Below are 23,795 nucleotides of genomic sequence, written 5' to 3' on the forward strand. Positions count from 1 at the left end.
TGCTTGGACACAGAGCTCTGTGAACAGCCAGCCTCTTTAGCAATGACCTTTTGTGTCTTGCCCTCCTTGTGCAAGGTGTCAATGGTCGTCTTTTGGACAGCTGTCAAGTCAGCAGTGTTGCCCATGATTGTGTTGCCTACAGAAATTATTACTTATCCTATTGTTAGAAATGGCTTGAAAATGTGTTATATCGATTTATTTGGTATCCTGCACATTCTTTGTTACCAACTATCCTCATCCCTTGTTGTAATGTTTACTGGTAATTTGTTTCATCCCAGAGCTGACCTCTTTATATTATTAACAATTATTGTGTTTAAGTGTTATAATTTGCTTGTAAGGCAGTTTTTTTAAACAAAATGTAATTGGAAACCTGCATGTTCTGTAGTGTGTATTTATATATATAATCTTCTGTAATATTCTGTTATTTATATTTCAGTGATCTGACATCTTGTTTCAATGACAGTTACTGTACTTTGAAATGTGGAATTAAAACGCCAAATGGAAATTTGTCTGGTTTGATCAATCATTATTCTTGATAAACTGCATGCTATAAATATTAAATATATATATACATACACATATATATACATACATATAAAAGCTGCAGATCGCTCGAAAATAGCGTTTGCCTCCGACGGGCTGCGGAAGGTCTGCCTTTGGTATAACGGCAGTAGGCCCGCGGGCCGGCCGCAGAACAAAGGCAGTAGGAAGGCGGCTGCCGCTGGCGGTGAGCCGGCAAACGTGTTTGCGATTAAGACATTCTGATGCTTCTACTGCCTCTGGAGGACCGCCGCTGGTCCGCCGACTCATTGCTATCTGGGTAAGCTATTGCATTGCTCTACAAAGGCATAACCTTGGGTATATGGCAACACAGCGTCCTCTTCAAGTAAAACATTACATAGTATCATTCGATGACTTTTATTGGTAAATTCGATTAGCCAATTACGTTTTTTGGCCATGTAGATAGTAAAACAGCTTGTCAACAAAGGTGCACAGGTCATTATTTGCATGAGTGGTTTGCTTTAGGCCTAAGTGTAAACACATTCAAAGGATGATTTACAGTAGGCCATTTACCACACTCATCATTACATTACATTACCATCATTACATACTTGATGAAAATCCACTGGCTTATGCTTATTTACAAAACACTCTTAAGGCCCCCCTATCTGAGATGCCTACCTCCATTTACACCACCTGCTCTGCTAAAAATATCCTGTTAAAAATCCCAAAAGCCAGCGCACCCTTGGGTTGGTCCTTCTTTCAGTTTGCTGCCCCCTCTGATTGGAATTGTGGAATCTGAGCATTAACAATTACAATATGAATGTACGTTTCATTGGAAGTGAATGTGTCTAAATAATGAGAACAACAGAAACATCTCTGTTTAGATTATCTCTCTGTAGGTTGCACTCTAATATGGTCATGGTGAATCTTTTTAATAATTTATTAGTTTTTTGTATCGCGAGTACAAGCGGCTGAAATGGGTTTTCTCAGAAGGGTAGCAGGCTTCTCCCTTAGGGATAGGGTGAGAAGCTCAGCCATCTGTGAGGAACTCTGAGTAGAGCCGCTGCTCCTTTGCGTCAAAAGGAGCCAGTTGAGGTGGTTCGAGCATCTGGTAAGGATGCCCCCAGGACGTCTCCCTAGGGAGGTGTTCCAGGCACGTCCAGCTGGGAGGAGACCTCGGGGTAGGCCCAGGACTAGGTGGAGAGATTATATTTCGACACTAGCCTGGGAACGCCTCGGGATCCCCCAGTCAGAGCTGGCAAATGTGGCTCAGGAAAGGGATGTTTTTTGGTGTATTGTTTTTATACTGCCTGCTGCCAGGACTATGTTTATCATATGTTTAGATCATGGGCTGTTGTCATGCTCTACTGTCTGCATTTCTCCTTGTAGTTGTAGTATTGTTTCTAATGTTACATTTAATGTTTCCTGATGGTTGCTTCATAGTTTAGTTTATTTTCAAATAATGTTATGGTTTTAATGTTTCTTGTTAGTTGTTTTGTAGTTTATTGGTGTTATTATGTATGCTTGGTTTCTCGCTTGTTAGTACTATGTTTTTTTTTTCTTTTATGTTATTTTTCTGTGTTGTCTGCACTTCATATTTAATCCCTACACCCCTTCCCTAAAGGAGGCCTTTTTTCCCCTCCTGCCAGACTTTCATTGTAAATAATTGACTTGCCTGGTAAAATAAAGGTAAAATATAAATTTCAAAAAATGTGGCAGATATAGGCAAAAGCTATTTGGCAGACCTTGAGTGATAGTAGTGTGTCCCCTGTCTCAGTTTTTTGGATGCATGGTGCTGAGGTGGCAAACACTCTTGTTCTTTTATCTGAACACCATAAACGTAGCTTTCCCATTTTTCATCACTGGTGTGGTGTAGAGCTCCATTCATGTTGTTTTGCGTGCATGGGGGTAGTACCCATCTCTGTTTGTTCATGGTTTCCAGAAGGCTTGTTTTCTTTGCCGTCAACTTGTCTGCCTGGGAAAGTGAAGTTGTCTGTGGTCCCATTTCCGCCTTTGCCTATGAAAGTCTCAAAAAAGTCCCAGTCGCTCACTCACTGGTCTGGTTTCATCCTTTCCCAGGTATGGATAGCTTTTCAGCATGTACTTTTTTTTTTTACATCAGCGGCTGACCCAAATGTTCATTTGTTGGCCAAGTACTGGGTAAAGTGGCACCAAGCTTTTGTTGGGAACTGTGGCTCATCAACAGCTATGTTCTCTCCTGGCTTGTAACAACCAATGCAAATCTTCTGAAATGTTTTCTAGGTGTCTGAGACTGTAGCAAATACATTTTTGAATCTGATTCTGATCCTCCATTTGACTCAATCCCATATACATTTTGTCAGTGCGTCTATTTGTTGGGTTTGGTTTGCCTCTGCCATTAGTTCTAGTAAATTTTATTCAGTGTCTAAATTGCTCACTGAGTTCAAATTACAATTTCCATCCTCACCATCATTCTTTATCTTTACAATTCAATGACATGCATAGGAGTGCCTGGGTTTTTTGCTTCCATTCAAGCACAAGGATAATTGATCTTTCATCGGCCATTCATCCACTGACGCCATTCATTCTGTGAGGGGTGAATACCAATGCCAAATGGTGATTTTGACAAATTAGGTAAGTACAAAAGTTAAACAGTTTCTAAATAGTTTTCAGTTCGTTAATATAGAATTCAGACAATGGAACAATGTCATTTACACCTACTTAGGAAAAATAATGGAAGAGGCTGAAGCTTTCAAAATGGCAGATTTTAATAACAAACTCAAATGCCAATTGGTGTAGGCATTTGGTGGTCATTGTTAGTGATGGACCAAAACCAATACCAGTATCGGGCCGATACTGATCTCATGTACTTGTAATGATAAAAACAGGCCGATACCACGCCATGGAAACATTAAGTGGAACTCGATGGTTGTGTCGCCTCTGGACGCATAAGTACAGAATATAGAACTCAGATTGGTAGAGCGGGAAGACTGAGATGTCAGTAATGACACAAGTAGAGTGCAAGCTCTGCTAAATTGTCAGGAGGAAAAGAAAAACACAAATTTAACACAAGCAGTTTGATCAAAGATCATTAGACGCATCACAGCGCACAGTTCAATGATTATGCTAATGTTAGCAGCGCAGAACCACAACAACAGCTAACTCCGACAGTGGAGAAGCAAAATAAAATGGAAAAATATTAAATTGCGCACAGTTTACTATCACACGAGCATCAGATCAAATCAATAACGTCCAGCACGTTCAGAGTATCAAACTAGCTAGTGAGGTCAGAGATAAGTAACTGCCTGTGTCTGTGTATGCGCAAGTTTGTTGAACTGTCAGTAAGTGGCTGCCACATTCATATAAAGGTAGCTAGCTAACTTTCACAACTCGATAGCTAGCATTGTATCAACTACTGTACAATGCGAACCATTCTGTTCTAACTTAGCTGAATCACCAGCACATGTTTTCCACAATTATAGCAGGCTATCTCATTCAACTGCGCAGATATAATTAGTAGCATTCCTGTTCCAGGCAGCATTTGAGTTGATGTCCTGGTGGCAATAGGCTCTATGCACTTAGGTCGTATAGGTTCCCTAGAGACTGCTAAATTAATCTCCCTGCTTCCATCCGTACACCTTGCGAAAGCACATGCGCGTCAAGTACGAACAAATACGTAAAAGGACTTCTTCTGTGGGGTTTAACGACGGTTGGCATCCAACGTTATTGGTGCATTACCGCCACCTATTGTAAAGGAGTGTAGGTCAGCTCCAGGGAGGACCTAAATTCTCCCTGCCAACCCAGTTTCTCTCAGGAACACAAAAAGACACCTAACCACAGCACCCGAACACCCCCTCCCCAACACAGATCCTATGCTCACCAAGTTCACACCCTCTGCCCTCAGACCCTGTTGCAACCTCTCCCTTTCCCTCTCATAGAGTCTGCACTGCCTCAGGACGTTATCCACCATCTCCACTTCCCCACAGTAGTCACACAACCCAGTCAGATGCTTCCCTATCATGTGTAGCGTGCCGCGCAATCCACAGTGCCCCACCCTCAATCTAGTTAAAATCCTTTCCTACTCTTAACTGCTCTCCTTCCATCCCCAATCTCACCCTGTATCTGGAACAAGTGCCGTCCTTTTGTGTCCACATTCCACTGGTCCTGCCACATCTTAAGAGGCACCTGGAGAGTGTAGTGGTGTTCACGGATGGTTCAAAGGACCCAGGGACGGGTCGGACGGGGAGCTTTTGTAGTTAGGGGGACGGGTGTGAGTGTCACCTCATTCCACACCACCACCTTAGCCTCTGCCCTGCTTAAGGGCACCACCACGTCCACCACCCCCCTCACCAGGGCCTGTTTCGCTATTTTATCGGCTGCTTCATTTCCCGCCCTTCGTTCCCCGGAACCCACATGAATGAGACCTGCATCCCATCTCTTCTTACTCTATCCTGCGCTTCCAACACCCTGTTTAAAATGTCTTGTCTCCTAGTGGACTTGAAAGACTGCAAACTAACCAACACCTTACATGAATCAGAGCAAATAACCACCCTAGCCGGCTTCGTGTCCTCCACCCACCTCAATGCAAACTGCACCGCCAAAAGTTCAGCCGTGTAAACCGCCAAGTGATCCATAACCCTTTTGGTGACAATCCCACCCGTCCCCCTAACTACAAAAACTGCCCCCTGTCCGACCCATCCCTGGGTCCTTTGAACCATCCGTGAACACCACTACACTCTCCGGGTACCCACCCTCCAGGCGCCTCTTTACCACCTCGGCAAAGCAGAGGCCCAACCGATCCTCTCGCACCATCTCCAATATTCCCAGATCCACCACTGGAGGCAAAAGCACCCAAGGAGGTCTCAATATCTCAAATCCACTGTCGGACTAAATTTCCTCCCTCCGAAACCTACCTATCTGGCCGGGGCATCCCCCACCAACCCAAAGCTCATGATCTCCCTTCCACCGTGTTCCCAGCACCCCAACAACACCTCTTTTGTAGGGTGCAAAACCCCATGTCCCTGCAAATTAACCCAGTAATTTATCAACAATTGTCTTTTCCTCAAGTGTAATGGCATCTCCCCCACCTCCACCTGCAGTGCTGATACCGGTGATGTCTGAAATGCCCCACTACATACTCGAAGCCCCTGTGCCTGCACTCTATCCAACCTTTCCAGAGTGCTCACTGCTGCTGACCCATAAGCTATACACTCATAGTCCACCACCGATCTAATTAATGAAACGCAGCTCTACCAGCCCCCCAACTTTTCCCCGCCAGGCAGCGCATCACATTCAAAACCTTCTTACACCTCACCACCACCCTCTCAATGTGCTCTCCCCACGTCATTCTGGCATCAAAGACGACACCCAGAAACCTGAAAACCTCAACGTTCTCCACGGTCTTCCCATACAATTTAACTTTAACCTCATCACCCACCTTCCTCCTTGTGAAAATTACCACCTTTGTCTTTTCCACTGAAAACCTAAAACCCCAGTCTTGCCCATCTTTCCACCCCATCTACTGCTTCCTGAATCTTCCTGACAACATACGTCACATTTCTACCCCTCTTCCATAATGCCCCATCATCAGCATACAGTGACCTACCTACACCCTGCTGAACCCGACAGTACACATCATTAATCATTATAGAAAACAGCACCGGACTGATCACGCTCTCCTGAGGGGTTCCATTCTCTACAGCAAATTTCCTTGACATCGCCGTCCCCACCCTCACCTGAATTGACCTACCAAAGAGGAAATCTCTAACCCAATTGTACGTCCTGCCTCCCACCCCCATGATTCCTAACTTAATCAGCAGCCCCCTCCTTCCACAACATGTCATACGCTTTCTCCACATCAAAAAAGACAGCCACCACTGCCACCCCATTCACCTGTGCCTTCCTGACCTCCGCCTCTGAACACAGAACAGGGTCCATAGTACCCCTTCCTTTCCTAAATCCACTCTCACCCCACTAATCCTCTTGATCATACCCCATACTTCCCCCACTGGTGTTTCCCGCCCAATTGAATCACAAAATTCTCTTGGCCTGCCGAATAGTTCTCCTCAGCAGGGCCTGACTCTGTTTATACCTAATCAACCTCTGGAAATTGTGTCCCCTTATTAACACCCTAAATGCCCTATTACGGTCCTTCACAGCCTTCCCACACTCATCTGTCCACCACAGGACTGCCTTCCTCTTCCCTCTCCTCCCAGAGCTCTTAGGTATAGCCCCCAATGCCGCCCCAACTATTCCTGTCCTCACTCACTCCTCCACCCTATCCACCTCCCCGCCCCCGTCACCAGCACCCAACAGCTGATCACTCACCTCTCGGAACCGCTTCCAATCTGCTCTATCAAACAGCCACATCCCCACTCCACTCTCCAACTCCTCCTTTTCCAGTCTCCAGCCTACACCTTATGGGGTAGTGATCACTCCCCATGGTCGAGGCCCCCAAAACCTCCCACACACAACCTCCTGCCACCCTACTGGAAGCCAACGTCAGATCCTACGTAAAAGGACATCCGACTAAAATAACGTACTCTACATTTTGACGTACCTGGTGGACATCAGGCCACCAGAATAAAAACCTGCAATGGGTTGTTTGTTTTTTTTATATTTTCAAAGGAAAAACTATGTGGGGTAAAATAGAAATTAAACAAATTACTAATTAAATAATATATTATATAAGGTATAAGAATATTATAGGTTGGAACACATTGAGAAATGGTTAGAGCTTAAGTAAGTTAATGTAGAGATCCTCTCTAATATAAAGAAAATCAGATTTAGATTTAGGTTATTGTTGTTAATTGGCTTTTGCTCATTAGGTTGGGAGAGGGACTGTTGAGAGGCGATTCATTAACAGTTTTTTTTAAGAATGATTGAGGGGGAATAATTAGGTTAGTTGGGAATTATGTTAAATAAGTATTGTCAAATAATGTTAAGTTGACAAGGAAGAGAGACTGTTGTAGGGATGACATTATTGCAATACATATAAAAAAAAAATGGTAGCATCACAGAACAATAAGATTTTGTGAGAACTGGATGTTTGGTGATAAAGGAGTTTCAAAAGCCTGGCTACAGTATGATGCTGAGGTGGTGGTGACCAGTTGTTCTGTGTGTGGCCAGTATGCTAAAGATAAAAGCAGAAACAACTAATTTGTAATTGGAAATAAAAAATTTGTATTCAACAAAATACTGTGTTATCTCAATGAAATGTACTGAACTTAATGTATACATGACACGAAAGGGAAATCATTATTTTGGCCAGTAAAAAGTACTTGGCTGGTGGATTTTTTCATCTAGGCAGGTGAGCCAAAAAGAAAAACTTCGGACACTGTATGCCAGTATTGGGACACACTAACTTATGTCTCAACATTCGATCATTTTGTCATGCATTGATATCATGCCAAGTTTGAATATTTAGCTAGACACCACTAAGCATTGTGTTAAACTGGCTAACATTTCTTATGAAGTTTACTTCCACCACAAATAGCACCAATGAACTGTATGGCTTTTGCCACTGGCTTAATAGCTGTTTTAATAGCTTATTAGCCTGAAATAGACCTAGTATTGTAACTGAGAAGTCATAAGAATTGAGCTATTGCCAACGTGACTGAAGATGAACGTTACAATGACAAAGCAATTTCATTTCATGGCACAACATTTGTTTTTCTTTCATTTGTGAATGAAATTGATACAATAACTATCAATATAGGTGACGATAACTGACTTTTTCGTCAGTTATCGTCACCTATATTGATATGTGAAAAGACGAGAGAATCGTGGAAACACCAGAACCCTGTCCATAAAATGTTTATACATTTTTTGTTTTTATTACTGACAAAACCCTACCTAGTGCAGCTTTGAGTACTTGGTATCGGTACTCAGTATCGGTAAGTAACCAAATGTAAGTACTCGTACCTGTACTCGGCCTGAATAACAGTGGTATCGGTGCATCCCTAGTGTTAAGTGTGAGTCACTGGGTTCAGATTAACTCAAACATTAACTTAAAAATTATATTTACACAGACTAATATAGTGTAATGGTAAGAGGAATTTAATTATTAAATGGGTGGCTATTTTTCTGTGCCAGATGTGTTTCGGCTTCTAGTAGTACAACCCGGTTTCCAAAAAAGTTGTGACACTGCAGAAAATGCTAATAAACAGAATGCAATGATGTGCAAATCATTTAATCCCTATATATAATTGAAAACTATGGCGCCATGCTGTTGTAATATGTGCACTATGTGGTTTGGCATTGTCGTGCTGAAATAAACAAGGCCTTCCCTGAATAAGATGTCGTCTGGATGGCAGCATATATTGCTGTATATATTTTGTAGCATTAATGGTGCCTTCAAAGTGTAAGTCACTCATGCCATGCGCACTAATGCAACCCATACCATGCTGACTATTAAACTGTGCACTGATAAACCGTATGGTCCCTCTCCTCTTTAGCCCGATCCCTCCTCTTTAATGTCCATGATTCCAGAAAATAATTTCAATTTTTGATTAGTCAGACCACAGGACACAAGATACTGAACTAAACTGTGTGACTAAGTGGTGTGACCTGGACTGGCTGATTAACCCCCTATATACCGAACTGTTTTGGATGAGGACCTGTTTGTAGATTACCTGTGGCCTACCTGTGGACAGATGACGACGAGAATGGATTGTGGACAGCGAAGGAGTGGGCGGTGAAGTAGTGGCAAATTCCCCTCCTACGTTGTCCTTAATAAACTATTCAACTGAACTCCTAGTGCCGGCTTGTGTTATTGAAGTGGTGACGTGGAAGCCCACACCCCTGGGCTTGCCACACACTATTTGCCCTAGCAGTCTTTCACAAAGTAGTGAACCCCTCCTCATTCCCACTTCTGAAAGGCCCATCCTCTCTGCAATGACCTTTTAATAGATTAGATAAAATTTGATTGAACTCTGTCATTGAACAGTATGAGTACGAAATGCAGTTAGCATCTAACCAGAAGTGCAAATAGAAGAGGGCAGGAAATGTACAAGTATTAAGTAAAGTGTATGTTACAAGTGGAATTTATAAATGTGCAATGAATGAAAATACAGTGCAAAATGGCAATTCTAAATGAGCAATGAATGCAAATAGGGGAGGGCAGAACATTACAAATTTACAAGTATACAGTATCTCACAAGAGTACACCCCTCACATTTTTGTAAATATTTGAGTATATCTTTTCATGTGACAACACTGAAGAAATGAAACTTTGCTACAATGTAAAGTAGTGAGTGTACAGCTTTGTATAACAGTGTAAATTTGCTGTCCCCTCAAAATAACTCAACACAAAGCCATTAATGTCTATACGGCTGACGACTGACAAGGGGAGGACTGGCGATTAAAAAGGGGAGGACTGGCGATTGACAAGGGGAGGACTGGCGATTGACAAGGGGAGGACTGGCGATTGACAAGGGGAGGACTGGCGATTGACAAGGGGAGGACTGGCGATTGACAAGGGGAGGACTGGCGATTGACAAGGGGAGGACTGGCGATTGACAAGGGGAGGACTGGCGATTGACAAGGGGAGGACTGGCGATTGACAAGGGGAGGACTGGCGATTGACAAGGGGAGGACTGGCGATTGACAAGGGGAGGACTGGCGATTGACAAGGGGAGGACTGGCGATTGACAAGGGGAGGACTGGCGATTGACAAGGGGAGGACTGGCGATTGACAAGGGGAGGACTGGCGATTGACAAGGGGAGGACTGGCGATTGACAAGGGGAGGACTGGCGATTGACAAGGGGAGGACTGGCGATTGACAAGGGGAGGACTGGCGATTGACAAGGGGAGGACTGGCGATTGACAAGGGGAGGACTGGCGATTGACAAGGGGAGGACTGGCGATTGACAAGGGGAGGACTGGCGATTGACAAGGGGAGGACTGGCGATTGACAAGGGGAGGACTGGCGATTGACAAGGGGAGGACTGGCGATTGACAAGGGGAGGACTGGCGATTGACAAGGGGAGGACTGGCGATTGACAAGGGGAGGACTGGCGATTGACAAGGGGAGGACTGGCGATTGACAAGGGGAGGACTGGCGATTGACAAGGGGAGGACTGGCGATTGACAAGGGGAGGACTGGCGATTGACAAGGGGAGGACTGGCGATTGACAAGGGGAGGACTGGCGATTGACAAGGGGAGGACTGGCGATTGACAAGGGGAGGACTGGCGATTGACAAGGGGAGGACTGGCGATTGACAAGGGGAGGACTGGCGATTGACAAGGGGAGGACTGGCGATTGACAAGGGGAGGACTGGCGATTGACAAGGGGAGGACTGGCGATTGACAAGGGGAGGACTGGCGATTGACAAGGGGAGGACTGGCGATTGACAAGGGGAGGACTGGCGATTGACAAGGGGAGGACTGGCGATTGACAAGGGGAGCCTCAGACCATGACACTCCCACCACCATGCTTGAACGTAGGCAAGACACACTTGTATTTGTACTCCTCACCTGGTTGCCGCCACACACGCTTGACACCATCTGAACCAAATACGTTTATTTTGGTCTCATCAGACCACAGGACATGGTTCCAGTAATCCATGTCCTTAGTCTGCTTGTCGTCAGCAAACTGTTTGCGGGCTTTCTTATGCATCATCTTTAGAAGAGGCTTCCTTCTGGGACGACCAATTTGTTGCAGTGTGCGGCGTATGGTGTGAGCAACCTTTGCAGCAATGCTGGCAGCACTCATATGTCTATTTCCCAAAGACAACCTCTGGATATGAATCAACTTCTCTGGTTGACCATGGCGAGGCCTGTTCTGAGTGGAACCTGTCCTCTTTAATCGCTGTATGGTCTTGGCCACCATGCTGCAGCTCAGTTTCAGGGTCTTGGCAATCTTCTTATAGCCTAGGTCATCTTTATGTAGAGCAACAATTCTTTTTTTCAGATCCTCAGAGAGTTCTTTGCCATGAGGTGCCATGTTGAACTTCCAGTGACCAGTATGAGGGAGTGTGAGAGCGATAACACCAGATTTAACACACCTGCTCCCCATTCACACCTGAGACCTTACAACACTAACAAGTCACATGACACCGGGGAGGGAAAATGGCTAATTGGGCCCAATTTGGACATTTTCACTGATCTCCCCACCTCACAGGATCTTTAAGGTTCCTCCATGGATCGGACCAGTTTGTCCAACACATCCCGCAGATGTTTGATTGGTTTAGATCTGGGGAATTTGGAGGCCAAGTCAACACCTTGAATTCGTTGTTGTGTTCTTAAAACAATTGCTGAACCATTTTTGCTTTGTGGCAAGGTGCATTATCCTGCTGAAAGAGGCCAATGCCATCAAGGAATACCATTGCCATGAAAGAGTGCACATGATCTTCAACAATGCTTAGGTAGGTGGTATGTGTCAAATTAAAATCCACATGAATGGCAGGACCATGGTTTCCCAGCAGAACATTGCCCAAAGCTTCACACTGTCTCTGCCGGCTTGCCTTTTTACCATAGTGCATCCTGGTGCCATGTGTTCTCCAGGTAAGCGACGCACACGCACCTGGCCATCCACGTGAAGTAAAAGAAAACATGATTCATCAGACCAGGTTACCTTTTTCCACTGATCCGTGGTCCAGTTCTGATGCTCACGTGCCCATTGTAGGCGCTTTCGGCAGTGGACAGGCTTCAGCATGGGCACCCTAACTGGTTTGCGTCCACACAGCCCCATATGTAACAAAGTGCAATGTACTGTATGTGCTGACATCTTTCTAACAGTACCAGCATTATTTCTTTCAGCAATTTGAGCTACAGTAGCTCGTCTGTTGATCGGACCACATGGGCCAGCCTTTGCTCCCCACGTGCATCAATGAGCTTTGACCCTGACCCTGTCGCGGGTTAACCACTTTTCCTTCCTTGGACCACTTTTGATAGGTACTGAACACTGCAGACCGAGAACACCCCACAAGGGCTGCAGATTTGGAGATGCCATCACAATTTGGCCCTTGTCAAAGTCGCTCAGATCTTTACGCTTGCCTATTTTTCCTGCTTCTAACACATCAAGGACAGAATGTTCACTTGCTGCCTAATATATCCCACCCACGGACAGGTGCCATGATAACGAGATGATCATTGTTATTCACTTCACCTGTCAGTGGTCATAATGTTAAGGGTGATGGCATACAGTATGTGCAAGTGGGAATGAACAGTTGTACGATGAAGCAAGTGCAATTACAAATGTCATTTTTGACTGTGCAATTGGCCAAATTGAAGGTGCAAGGTGGCATGTGCAACTGAAATGCAGGGATAGGAGCAAGGTTCCCAAGGTAGACAAGTAGCACAAAGGAGTAGTGCAACAAGGTCCCTGAGAGGCAGTACTAAGCGGTGGATGGGTATGGTTAGTGATGTGATGCGTCACAGAGTTCAGTAGGGTTACAGTAGATGGGTAGAAGCTGTTCCTGAGCCTGCTAGTGCGGGAATGAAGAGACCAGTACCGCCTGCCTGATGGTAGGACGGCAAACAGTTTGTGGCATGGATGTGAAGGGTCTCTGATGATGCTGCGTGCCCTGCGCAGACAACGGGTGCGCTGAAGTCCCACAATGGCTGGGAGCTGGGCACCAGTGATGTGCTGAGCAGTTTTCACCACCCGTTGTAGGGCCAATCCTATTACTGACCTGTTGCCAACTGACCTAACTGGCTGTGTGATATTCCACCAGGTTAAGTTTTTTAGCATTACACAAAATGTCCAGTCTTTTCATGTCTCTGTCCCAGCTTTTTTGAAATGTGTTGCTGACATCAAATGAGCATGTATTTTCCAAGAAACAATAACATTTCTGACTTTCAACATTTGATATGTTGTCTTGGTACTATTCTCTATGAATGTAGGGTTTAAATGATTTGCACATCATTGCATTCTGTGTCCCAACATTTTGGATATGGGGTCATAGTTAGCAGCGGTTGTTTTTATTTCACAAAACAACAAGTATTAATTGCAAAATGTTTCTGAAGTTTAATGAAACTGAAAGGGATAGGAACCTTTGGGTCATTGAAAAGCGCTATATAAATCCCATGTATTATTATTATTATTATTAACCTACCTAAATATGTCTATGATAAACTCTATTTTGCAACTAACTTGGAACATGTTTATTTATTTGGGAGAATAATCCCGTAAAATATACCACAGCCCAGCTGTTATGAAAAAACACAAACAACAATTATATCAGAAAGTAGGGTAGCCTAGTTATAGACCTGTCTGCACAATACGTGTACCATTAATTGTATCACATCTTTTAACCAGCAAGCGTTACAATCCAGCTGTTTTGGAAACTGAAATCGTTTAGCAAGAAAACAAAAAATTACCACTTTTACATTTGGAAAGGAGAATAAGTATGCTAATCGTAGTTGAAATAATAACAACGCAACAGTTTTTTATACCAGCTTGTTTTTCTTAACCATGCCATGGGTAGCTAACCAGAAGGCTGGTAGTGGTTAGCTACTGGGAAGAAAGATGTGTACAATTGGAGCTGGTATAATTGGACTGCCCACACTCCACCTGCAGCTCACAAGTTAATGTAGGGAGTGTGCCTAACCAAGTAAAGATATACATAGAAATCACAGATCCAAAGTTCAACTCTTGAGGCCACCAATGTCTGAAAAAGCACATCAGAGTCCAAGTCCAAGTCACCAATGTCGAGTCCTAACAATCTGGAGTCGAATACTACAACCCTACACACACACAGTCCATAGAACACAAACACAACACACTCACTCAAAAAGAGTGTTTTACCTGGGCGGCATAGACTTCATGTTGCTCTCAGGCTCCTCAAACACATTTGGGCAAGCATCAGGGGTGACTGAGATGTAGGGCGCAGGGACAGACGTTGAGCGCAAGTACCTCATCTCATCTTGGAACAGGTTGTCATCCTGGTAAACACCAAAATTCTCTGTGTGTTGCCTAGAAAATGGGAGATAGGTTTAGGTACATCTATGTTGTTTAACACTAGAAGTGCAGAGCCATCGACACCTACTAGAAGTGCCGTCAGGGGTCATTGTGTTTTGAATGGGAGAGTGTTGCTGACACACAATGCTAGGTAGATGGCGCATCTTGCGTTTATGTTCAATGCCAATTACACTATTAGGGTCCAAAGAAGGACATTTGACCAAGAGGCGCCATCTACCTAATTTTGATACGTTTAAAACTAGTTTAGAATTTATTTGCAATGCACTGTAATGTAGCCTAATTTCACAACATTATTATTAGACAAACACGTTTCAATCGCATATCTGTTGCATCAACAAAAGAAAAACGTGTAAAATATGTTGGCGAATTTCCAACCATATATCCTAATTAGATAATGCCCATTAAAATGTATGGATATAAATAGGTTGTCCCATTGCATTGAAAAACGTGTTAAAACACGTTTTGCTTAGTCACACGACCAAACACTAGGCTGTCTTATTGTAAGAGCAAGTGGAGTCTTGCTATTTTCTTAGAAGCATACCATATTTCACACAATATTAGGCTAGCCTATTTAATGTTTTTAATTAATTTATTTAGTTGGCATATTTCCCACCGAACATTTTGGTCAATGTTATTTTCATCTGCGGACAAAAACAAGTGATACTGGCTAAACGCCGGCATTTTCCAGCTAACGTAAACCCCGGCCTGGATAGCGCACTTTGGCACCCCGACTGGGAGTGCTATTAGACTTACTGCGATATTAGAAAATATTTTAAGGTTAGCCATACAATTTATTTTTCTTTCAAAATGTTTTTTAGGCCTAGCTCTATTACAATGGTGTAGATACGTTATTTAGACTTTTAGGACATCTATATGCATTTGCGAGCCTATTATTCGCTTCATGATTTTCGACAGTGCTTTGGTCCCTAACCTGACTGTGTGCACACACCAACACGCTATAACTTTCTGCAGAGCATATGAAATGCTTCTGCACGTATGGGCTATCCTATGGAAACTGACATAATTTCCGTGGTATTTGTTTTTTGACATTTCTAACATTGGTCTAAAATCCCTTATTCAGATTGTAAACATATGATTTAGGAATATTGTGCAAAAAGATGGTTGTCTATAAAATTATTGCGATCTGGCTCAAATAATTGTGATCAGGCAATTATGTAATAATTGCAAAAGCCCTAGATGTCGCTAAACTGTTATGCTCACCCTGCAAAGATTTTGATGAGTTCATTCTGCTGACTAATTTAAATAAAAAACTAAGTATAGCGTTACTCTAACGTAGACTATGTTCATCAATATAGCCTACGCATTACAGTAACGCTTGTACCTAAAAAATTCACGGTAATGCTGTTAACCTAAAAGTATAAGTCTCCAATATGAATGGGTGAAGCTGTTAGGAAAATGTTATTAACAGTACAATTTATTTAGCGTTTAGTGCTATGAAGTAGCGAGTGCGTGGCTTGAGTTCACTGTGTAGACAGCCACACAATAATAGTGGTTGCATGGTTTGGTCCGTGGCTTATTTCCTTACAATATCCCGAAGGGTACAATATTTGCCATGATATCGGAGATCTTTGATACATCTGTGAAAAACAGGGTTGCTTCTGAAAAGCCCAGAGTGAACATAACTGTTGATGAAAAGCTATTTTGGACAAAAGCACACTGTTGATTCATACAGTACATAGCTAATAAACCAGACACATTTGGGATAGTTTTGAATAGCTGCTGAGGTCGAAACAAAATATTATAAATATATGTTCAATGCACTTCCCTATCTGGGAGAAGACAATAGCAGGCCGGCTGGGCAGCGTTTATCCGACAATGTTGTTATATATGCATCTTAGGGAAAGGAAGAAATTTAACCACAGAATATCTTCACCTCTTTGCCACTGGCAAGCAATCTTTTGGCAAACAAAACCACAATTGTTGGTACAATGAATAAAATAAGACGAGAGATGCCACCCTGTACACATAGGCAGAATCTGAAAAATATTCAACAAGAGTTCTGAAGGCTGGGAACGCTACACTTACGATTTACCAAGCAAAAGCAAATAAAAATGTATGCATTTTGAGCACAATGCATCAGACAGTTGGAATTGACAGTGGCACAAAGATACTGCCTGAAACTATTGCCCATTATAACAGCACTAAGTGCGGCGTTGATGATATGGTCCAGATGACAGCAGGGTTATATTCGATGATCTGAGCCTATAACTTTCCGCAGAGCATGTCAAACGCTGAAAGTAGGTTTTCAGATACAAGAAAGTTGTTTTGATCTGATGATGCATAACAATACAGGACAAAAAAAGACAAGTACAAAAGTGCAGAACTGCATAATACAGTAACAATTAAGTGACAAATAAACAATAGAAGATATTAATAAGTGTTATAAGAATAAGAATATATTGGGATGAGTGTTTGGTGTCAGTGGGAGTCCGGATTATATACAACATGCTGCTCTGAAGTTCCCATTTTTATCTAGTTTATTTAATATAGTTATTGTAACAGTAAAAATGCTGAGAGATTGATGTGTTTAAAATTTTCAAGAATATCTATGAACAATATTTTGATACATCCCACAATATCCATCAGTGGTTATTTGTATAAATCATTATTTCTCCCGTCACAGATATTTAATCTGCAATAACCAAATCAAATATAAAAAAACATCCATATATTTTAATAAATAAAAAAAATAAAAAATATTCAGTTATTTAACGAAATGTAGGTTAGCTTCTCAAAAAATCTAGAGGCTATTATTACATCTTATGTCACAAGCTGTATTCCTTTACCAAAGGATTACAAATGTATTTAATCAATTGATCTTGTTACTGCCATATTCGAAAATATTTTAAGGTTAACCATAACATTTATTTCATTTACACAGTTTGCCTATTGTCCAAGCTGAAATTATTGGTGGACTACCATCTTTGCCCCATCGGCATATCCTTACATAATATAATAATTGGATACTAGAAAAACAATAAAATGTTCGTTGAAGTACAATTTTTATTTAAATGAATCAACCATTAAAAAAAAAAGTCTTCACAATCTTTGCGAACTGAGCCTACAACTGGGCTGTCGCAATTATTACATAACTGCCTGATCCTAAATATTTGAGACAGATCGCAATGATTTTTATAGACAATGATCTTCTTGCATGATATTTTGATTCCAAAATCATGTTTCCAATCTGAATAAGGGATTTTAGGCCAATGTTAGAAACATATCAACAAATAGCCTACTGAACGAATTATGTCAGTTTCCATAGGATGTCTAGCCGACACGTGCAGGAGCGCGTTTGACATGCTCTGCTGAAAGTAATCAATTTACTGAAACTCGTTTGCTTCTTAATTTCAATATGTTTACAGCTAGTTTAGAATTGTTTTGCAACCGTAATGTAGCCTAATTTCGCAACATAATTAGGGTATTAGACAAACACGTTTCAGTCGCTTATGTCGCATCAACACTGATCAACAAACGAAAATAACTCAAGCATGTGTAAAATATTTTGGCTAACAGGCCACTTCATTTTTTGTCATTTACAACCATATTTCCTAATTAGATAATGCCCATTAAAATATGCTGCATAAACGTTGAAACTTCGTTTTGCTTAGTCACACGACCAAACACTGAATAATATCTTACTGTAAGAGCAGCGGAGGCTCGCTGTTCTCTTAGCAACATATCAGATAGGTCATTAAGCTATTCAATATGCTTTTAATCAATGTTTTTATTTATTTGGCATATTTCCCACCGGACATTTTGGCTGTTGATATATTCATCTGCATGACAACTGCGCACGCGCACACACACACACAAATCAATATTATCAAAACATTGTGCCATCTGGTGGCAAATAATTCATTTTTAATGTGCCACCTGGTGATTGAAAAAGAGAATGACAGCTTTAAAAAATTAAATACATTCAGGCAAAATGGTTTTAAATTAGTTTTTCCATTCGTTATTTTTACATAAAAAATATACTGGGGTATAAAGCATGCATATCTATGAACACTCCTAAAAGGAACTTCCGATAAGTTTAGAGTGCCGCAAAAACATTTTATTTAGGTACCTCCGGGTCAAATTGACCCCTTCCGGCTCTTCTAGAGTTAAATAATTAGTTTAGGTTATGTGAATGATGTCTATATTACTGTTTTTACTGTGTAACATTACACTATACATGATCAAAATGTATGATCATCATTGCGTGAATTCATAATTTTTCATCATCCTTACAATTTCTATTATTTACCTGGCCAGTGTTTGCAAGTAAAGGCAGCCGATTTTGTTGGGCATCTCGTCTGAGATACCTTCCTTGAGGCTGGGCAGTGTGGAGTGGAGTGGACGAGGCGGGTGATGGCACAGTAGGCTGGGCGACGCGGCACTGCTTAGAGACAGCAGGAACAGGGCATTGGCACGGATCACCTGGTGGGCCTCCATGGTTGGGAGTGCCCGCGGTGTTTTCACCTGCAGGGGCTTTTTCCTTGACTGCTTTACCTGGATAGGGGGAGTGAGGTTAAAGATAAAATTTGTGGTAAAACTTTTTGCCTAATGTTTTATGATGTAGTTAACTATCCAAGTTACTGTTTATTGTGTCCATTTTAGTTTTAACAAAACTTTTAAATTAAAATTATAAAATTATTAAGTATGTGTAAAAATACAGTACAAAGCAACATTTATATCAATTTGTTATGACTAAATATGATTAAAATGTTGCGCAAAACAGTACCTTTTCCCTGGCTGCAGTCTGTTTTTCTCTCAGGTACTTCTCTCTACAGCGGTCACACACCAGGTACCAGGTGCTTCCTCCAATCCCCCCGTCTCCACAGTTCCCTGCCCAGCCCCCACAGAAGTGGCCGATGCTGTTGTAGCCTTGGCCACCTGCATATCGACCGCAACCTTTCCAAAAGAAAACACACCAGCTGAATCGAAGATCAACAGACTTAAATTGAACATAATGCAGTTGTGCAGCTGTACTACTGGAGATTAATTGTAGATGTAGTTAGCCTCGTTATAAAGACAATTTAGGCTTTAAATCCTCAATTTCATCCACATATTTAATTTAAAAAAAGCCTTGTGTGAGAGGTAGTCTTAGACCTCTCAGTAATGGCATGTGCATTTCTAAATGTGTTGAAAATAGCCAAACCCAACATCGTTGGTTTTACCTGGGTGGGCCTGTCTCATATGGTAGGTGACAGGGTAGGGGTGCGACTCCCCACACAGCTCACATATGGTGTCCTTCTCCGGTCCCCCCATAGCCAACTGGGCCATCTCCCCAAATAGGTTCCCTCTTGGACGCACATCTGCCTTCTCTCTTTTTTTCTTCTCCTTCTTGGACTTCTTGTTGTCCTTCTCATTCTCCTTTTTCTTCAGGATGGCACTAGATCCAGGGCTGGGGAAAATCATGTTCTGTGTGGCTGCCTTGATGGTTGCCATGGCGATGTCCTCCCAGAACGCAACAAGGTGCTGGAGGGTGAGTGGAAGGATGGACTTTGTCCTCATGGCGGGGTGAGAGGTCATCTCGTAGGACACGGGCTCTCCCTTGCCATCCTCACACTTCTCAGGCAATGGTGGCTCTTTGAGCATGGAAAGGACCTTGTTCTTATTTATGCTGCCCATCTTGGAGATGTCAGGCCCATGCGGGGCAATGTTGAACATATTTAGGGCTGAGGATATCTCCAATGAGTGCCGATTCTTCAGCTTACTCTCCTTCTCCTCTTGGCTTCCAAGGCCACCCAGTGAGCTGCGGATGGGCGCATGCTCTTTGGTAAGCTCCGGGTTGAACTTGAGGAATGAGGAGCAGGCCATGGCGTCATGGACAATGCCCTCATGCCAGAGGAATGCGGCAAAGACTGCCCGGGCACACTCTGCCACTGAGGGTGACATGGCTTGCTTGGCAGGCTCTGTGAGCTTTGAAGAACTCTCACCCTTAAATAGTGGCCCTGACTTGTCCTTTTTAGGGCGGACATGGCGGCTGGAAGTCTTCCGGCTGACTTTGGGTGACAAACGGCTGCTCTCAAGCACCTCCTTGACAGGTGCCTTGCCAATGCTGAAATGCACTTTGGAGGAGCCGTCCTCCACGTTGCAAACTTCTGCATTTTCGTCATTACCTTCATCATCATTGGTAAGTAGAGTGCTAGAGGTACACACCTCCACCACCTCACTGTGAAGGTTCTCCTGAGTCACATGGGGTGATGGGGTGCGGTTCTCTACATTTCTGTCACCTCCTGTACTGCTCCCGTCTTTGGGTGGAAGTTTGGGTTTGGGTGAGGTGGACCTTCCCCTCAGGGGCTCTGAGGTTAGAGGGACCTTCTTCTTCCTCACGGTGTCTGGGTCCAAGGTGTAGGAATCCGACTTTGATCTTTCTCTGGGCGGGTCAAGGCGAGCCATGGAGGAGGGGCTTACTTTTGGTGTCAGGTTCTCATCATGGGGTTGGGTATTGTCTTGCAGCATGTTCTTGTCAACTGGTTGGTTCTTATCTTGTGGCATGTTCTTGTCAATTGGTTGGTTCTTGTCCTGAGCAAGGTTCTTGTCGTGTTGGGGGGAGGAACGAGGCAAGGAGATGCTGGAGGGGCTAGACCTTCCGGAGGATGACATGCCTTTTTGTTTGGGTGAAGAGGAGCGGGAGCCAGGATTGGGTGACTCAGCACGCAGCCCAGAGTTACGATCCCGCCCGTCAGCCTTCAGCGCCTGCAGGGTGTTATGGTTGGGTGAGTGGGAGCGGCTATGAGAATCTGACCGCAGCTTGCCTGTGTCCGACCGCAGGATCAGTGCCTCGCTAGCTGACAGGTCCTTGCTTTTGGAATGGTCTGAGGAGCGACTGCCGCGTCCCTCCTGTTTTGGAGAGTGGCTTTCCTGGCGGTGTTTGGTGGCTGCGGAACTGAGCCGTGTCCCTGAGTTACCTAGCAGACAGCCACAACATAAAACAATTTTTTAACTAGATTTCAGAGGTTTACTGCTGAAGGTAGTACATCAAGTGCAACATCTAAGATTAAAGACAAAATTCATGTTGAAAGGGAAGGAGCAATGAAATGAAGGGAGTGAAGAGAAAAACTGCAGGAGATGTCTGAAAAGAAAGGAAAAAGATGTTAAACATAAAAAATTATGTAATTGTTTTGAGCCAAGAAACCTTTTCTTGGAAAGTGTGGACTGTGGAAAGACAAATTCATTTTAGTGAAGTGACTACATTTAAGCAGAGACAATGGTGAATAGGAATTCTACAAAAGCTTTCTTCTAGAATGTAGAATATTTATCCTCCTAAGCATGTGTGAAAAGACTATATGCTGAAGGCCCCTTACATAGACAGGAGGAACTAGAAAAGTCCAGGCCAGAACTGTTCCCTAGGCTAGGAAATATATATTTGGCCTTTACAATGAATCCTGCAGAGGGTCATTAGTGCCAGTCCATAACCCGAATCTCTATTGGATTTAGCATCGCCACTCTTTTTGTCCAGTACTAAGTTAGTGAAAGCATATTTCACAGTGATATAAATAGTAAAATAATTCCATAAACTATTCAGCACTTTTTCACTTATAAACAGAAATTGAGTGAACTGTGTAGAATTTAGCTACCAGGGCTCCTGCATTTGCCTGATTTTGCATGACAGTCAAAACAGCACTCCCATTTGCACAACAATACTGGGCTGTGGCGAGAAATCACTTAACGTGTGGGACAGAATCATGGAGTTAAAATGGCGGGAACCCACCCCTCCAACTATCAATAATATAGTATCAGAAGTAACAGTAGAATTATTTTCTGCAGAATCAATCATTCCCACACTCATCCGCTCCATAACTTAGGGTAGACTCCAGCTTTACTTTTTACCTCTAGTGATCATTATTTATAAGAGGTTTTCTCACCTCAACATCAAAAGATTAACTTTTCTAGATTTCTAGTAACCAGGAAATCTGTCAAAAAGGCCTTCTCATTTCAACAACAATAAAATAGGCAAATATCACAGCCAACAGCAAGACTAGAGGGTAAGTAATACTGTGAAACACCATCATTCTTGTTTTACTGCAGGTATAATGTACAGTTCCTGAAACTTTAACATGAAAACTATAAAGAAATGTGCAGCACCTTTAACTGACTCAGCAACTGATACAGAGTGATCAGTCTGAAGGAGGCATGCATTCAGTATGTTACCCACCCTTTTGTCTGAGAGCAAGAGATGAAAGAGCAGAACCATGTCCAGCTTTGGACTCACTGCTTTTGTGCACACGCTCACGAGAAGATACGAGGCTGCTTGATGATGAACCATCTACAGCGGAAAATAGTGGTAGGTAAGCAAAAGACAGGGCATGAATGAAAGGAAACCATCACAAAGAGTGGAAGAGTAGTGATAGTACAGGAAACACAAAAAGCCAGAGAGGAGAGTGCAATTGAAAGCAATTGAGAGTGCAAAAATGGACAGGTAAAAAAAATGGCAGATGAAGAGAAGAAAAAGAGGACAGTGATGCATCAAATAGGGCTGGGAGACAGGATTTAGCATTAGACTGAGATAATGGAGTGAATAGCAACATACTGATTCACATAAAACAACACTGCTAAAAAAAATGAAGGGAACACTGAAGGAACCGGAAAATGTCAATTCTATGTTTATTGAAATATTCAATGATTCTTCATTATGATAGACATGTATACCTACAGTTTCGCTGAAAAGTTTGGATACCCTTGGAGAATTGGTAATATATGTATTATATTTCTAAAGAAAAAAACATGAGTGAGCAGGCAAAACACATTTCTTTTATTTCTTATGGGATTCACATTCAACAGAATGGCACAATCATAAAACAAAACATGGCAACAAAGAAAAAAATTAACTGACCCCTGTTCAAAAGACTGCATACCCTTAGTTCTTAATACTGTGTATTGCCACCTTTAGTATCAATGACAGCGTGCAGTCTTTTGTAATAGTGGTCTATGTGGCCCCGAATTCTTGCAGGTTGTATAGATGCCCATTCATCTTGGCAAAATGTCTCCAGGTCATGCAGTCTTTGGTCGTCTTGCATGAACCGCAAGTTTGAGATCTCCCCAGAGTGGCCCGATAAAATTAAGGTCTGGAGACTGTGATGGCCACACCAGAACCTTAACCTTTTTCTGCTGTAACCACTGCAGGGTAAACTTGGCCTTTTGCTTAGGGTCATTGTTGTGCTGGAAAGTCCAAGAGTGTCCCATGCACAGCTTTCGTGCAGAAGAATGGAAATCGTCTGCCAGTATATTCTGATAACATGCTGCACTCATCTTGCCATCAATTTTCACAATATTCCCCATGCCTTTAGAGCACCCCCAAAACATCAGTGAGCCACCACCATGCTTCACAGTGGGGATGGTATTCTGTTCACTATAGGCCTTGTTGACCATAAAGC

At 42.8% G+C, this 23,795-nt stretch overlaps 1 protein-coding gene across 1 annotated transcript in view; it reads right to left on the minus strand.

Moving 5' to 3' along the window:
* The window catches only part of mycbp2 (MYC binding protein 2), a 331,873-nt gene that overhangs the window by 52,396 nt on the left and 255,682 nt on the right, over positions 1–23,795 (minus strand). The window contains 5 exon segments of the mRNA XM_020054739.3: positions 14,236–14,403; positions 18,680–18,924; positions 19,157–19,326; positions 19,593–21,329; positions 22,577–22,687. Of these exon segments, the coding sequence (XP_019910298.2) occupies positions 14,236–14,403; positions 18,680–18,924; positions 19,157–19,326; positions 19,593–21,329; positions 22,577–22,687 (2,431 nt within the window).

The sequence above is a fragment of the Esox lucius genome, chromosome 16 (assembly GCF_011004845.1).
Source record: "Esox lucius isolate fEsoLuc1 chromosome 16, fEsoLuc1.pri, whole genome shotgun sequence".
In the NCBI taxonomy this organism is placed as follows: Eukaryota; Metazoa; Chordata; class Actinopteri; order Esociformes; family Esocidae; genus Esox; species Esox lucius.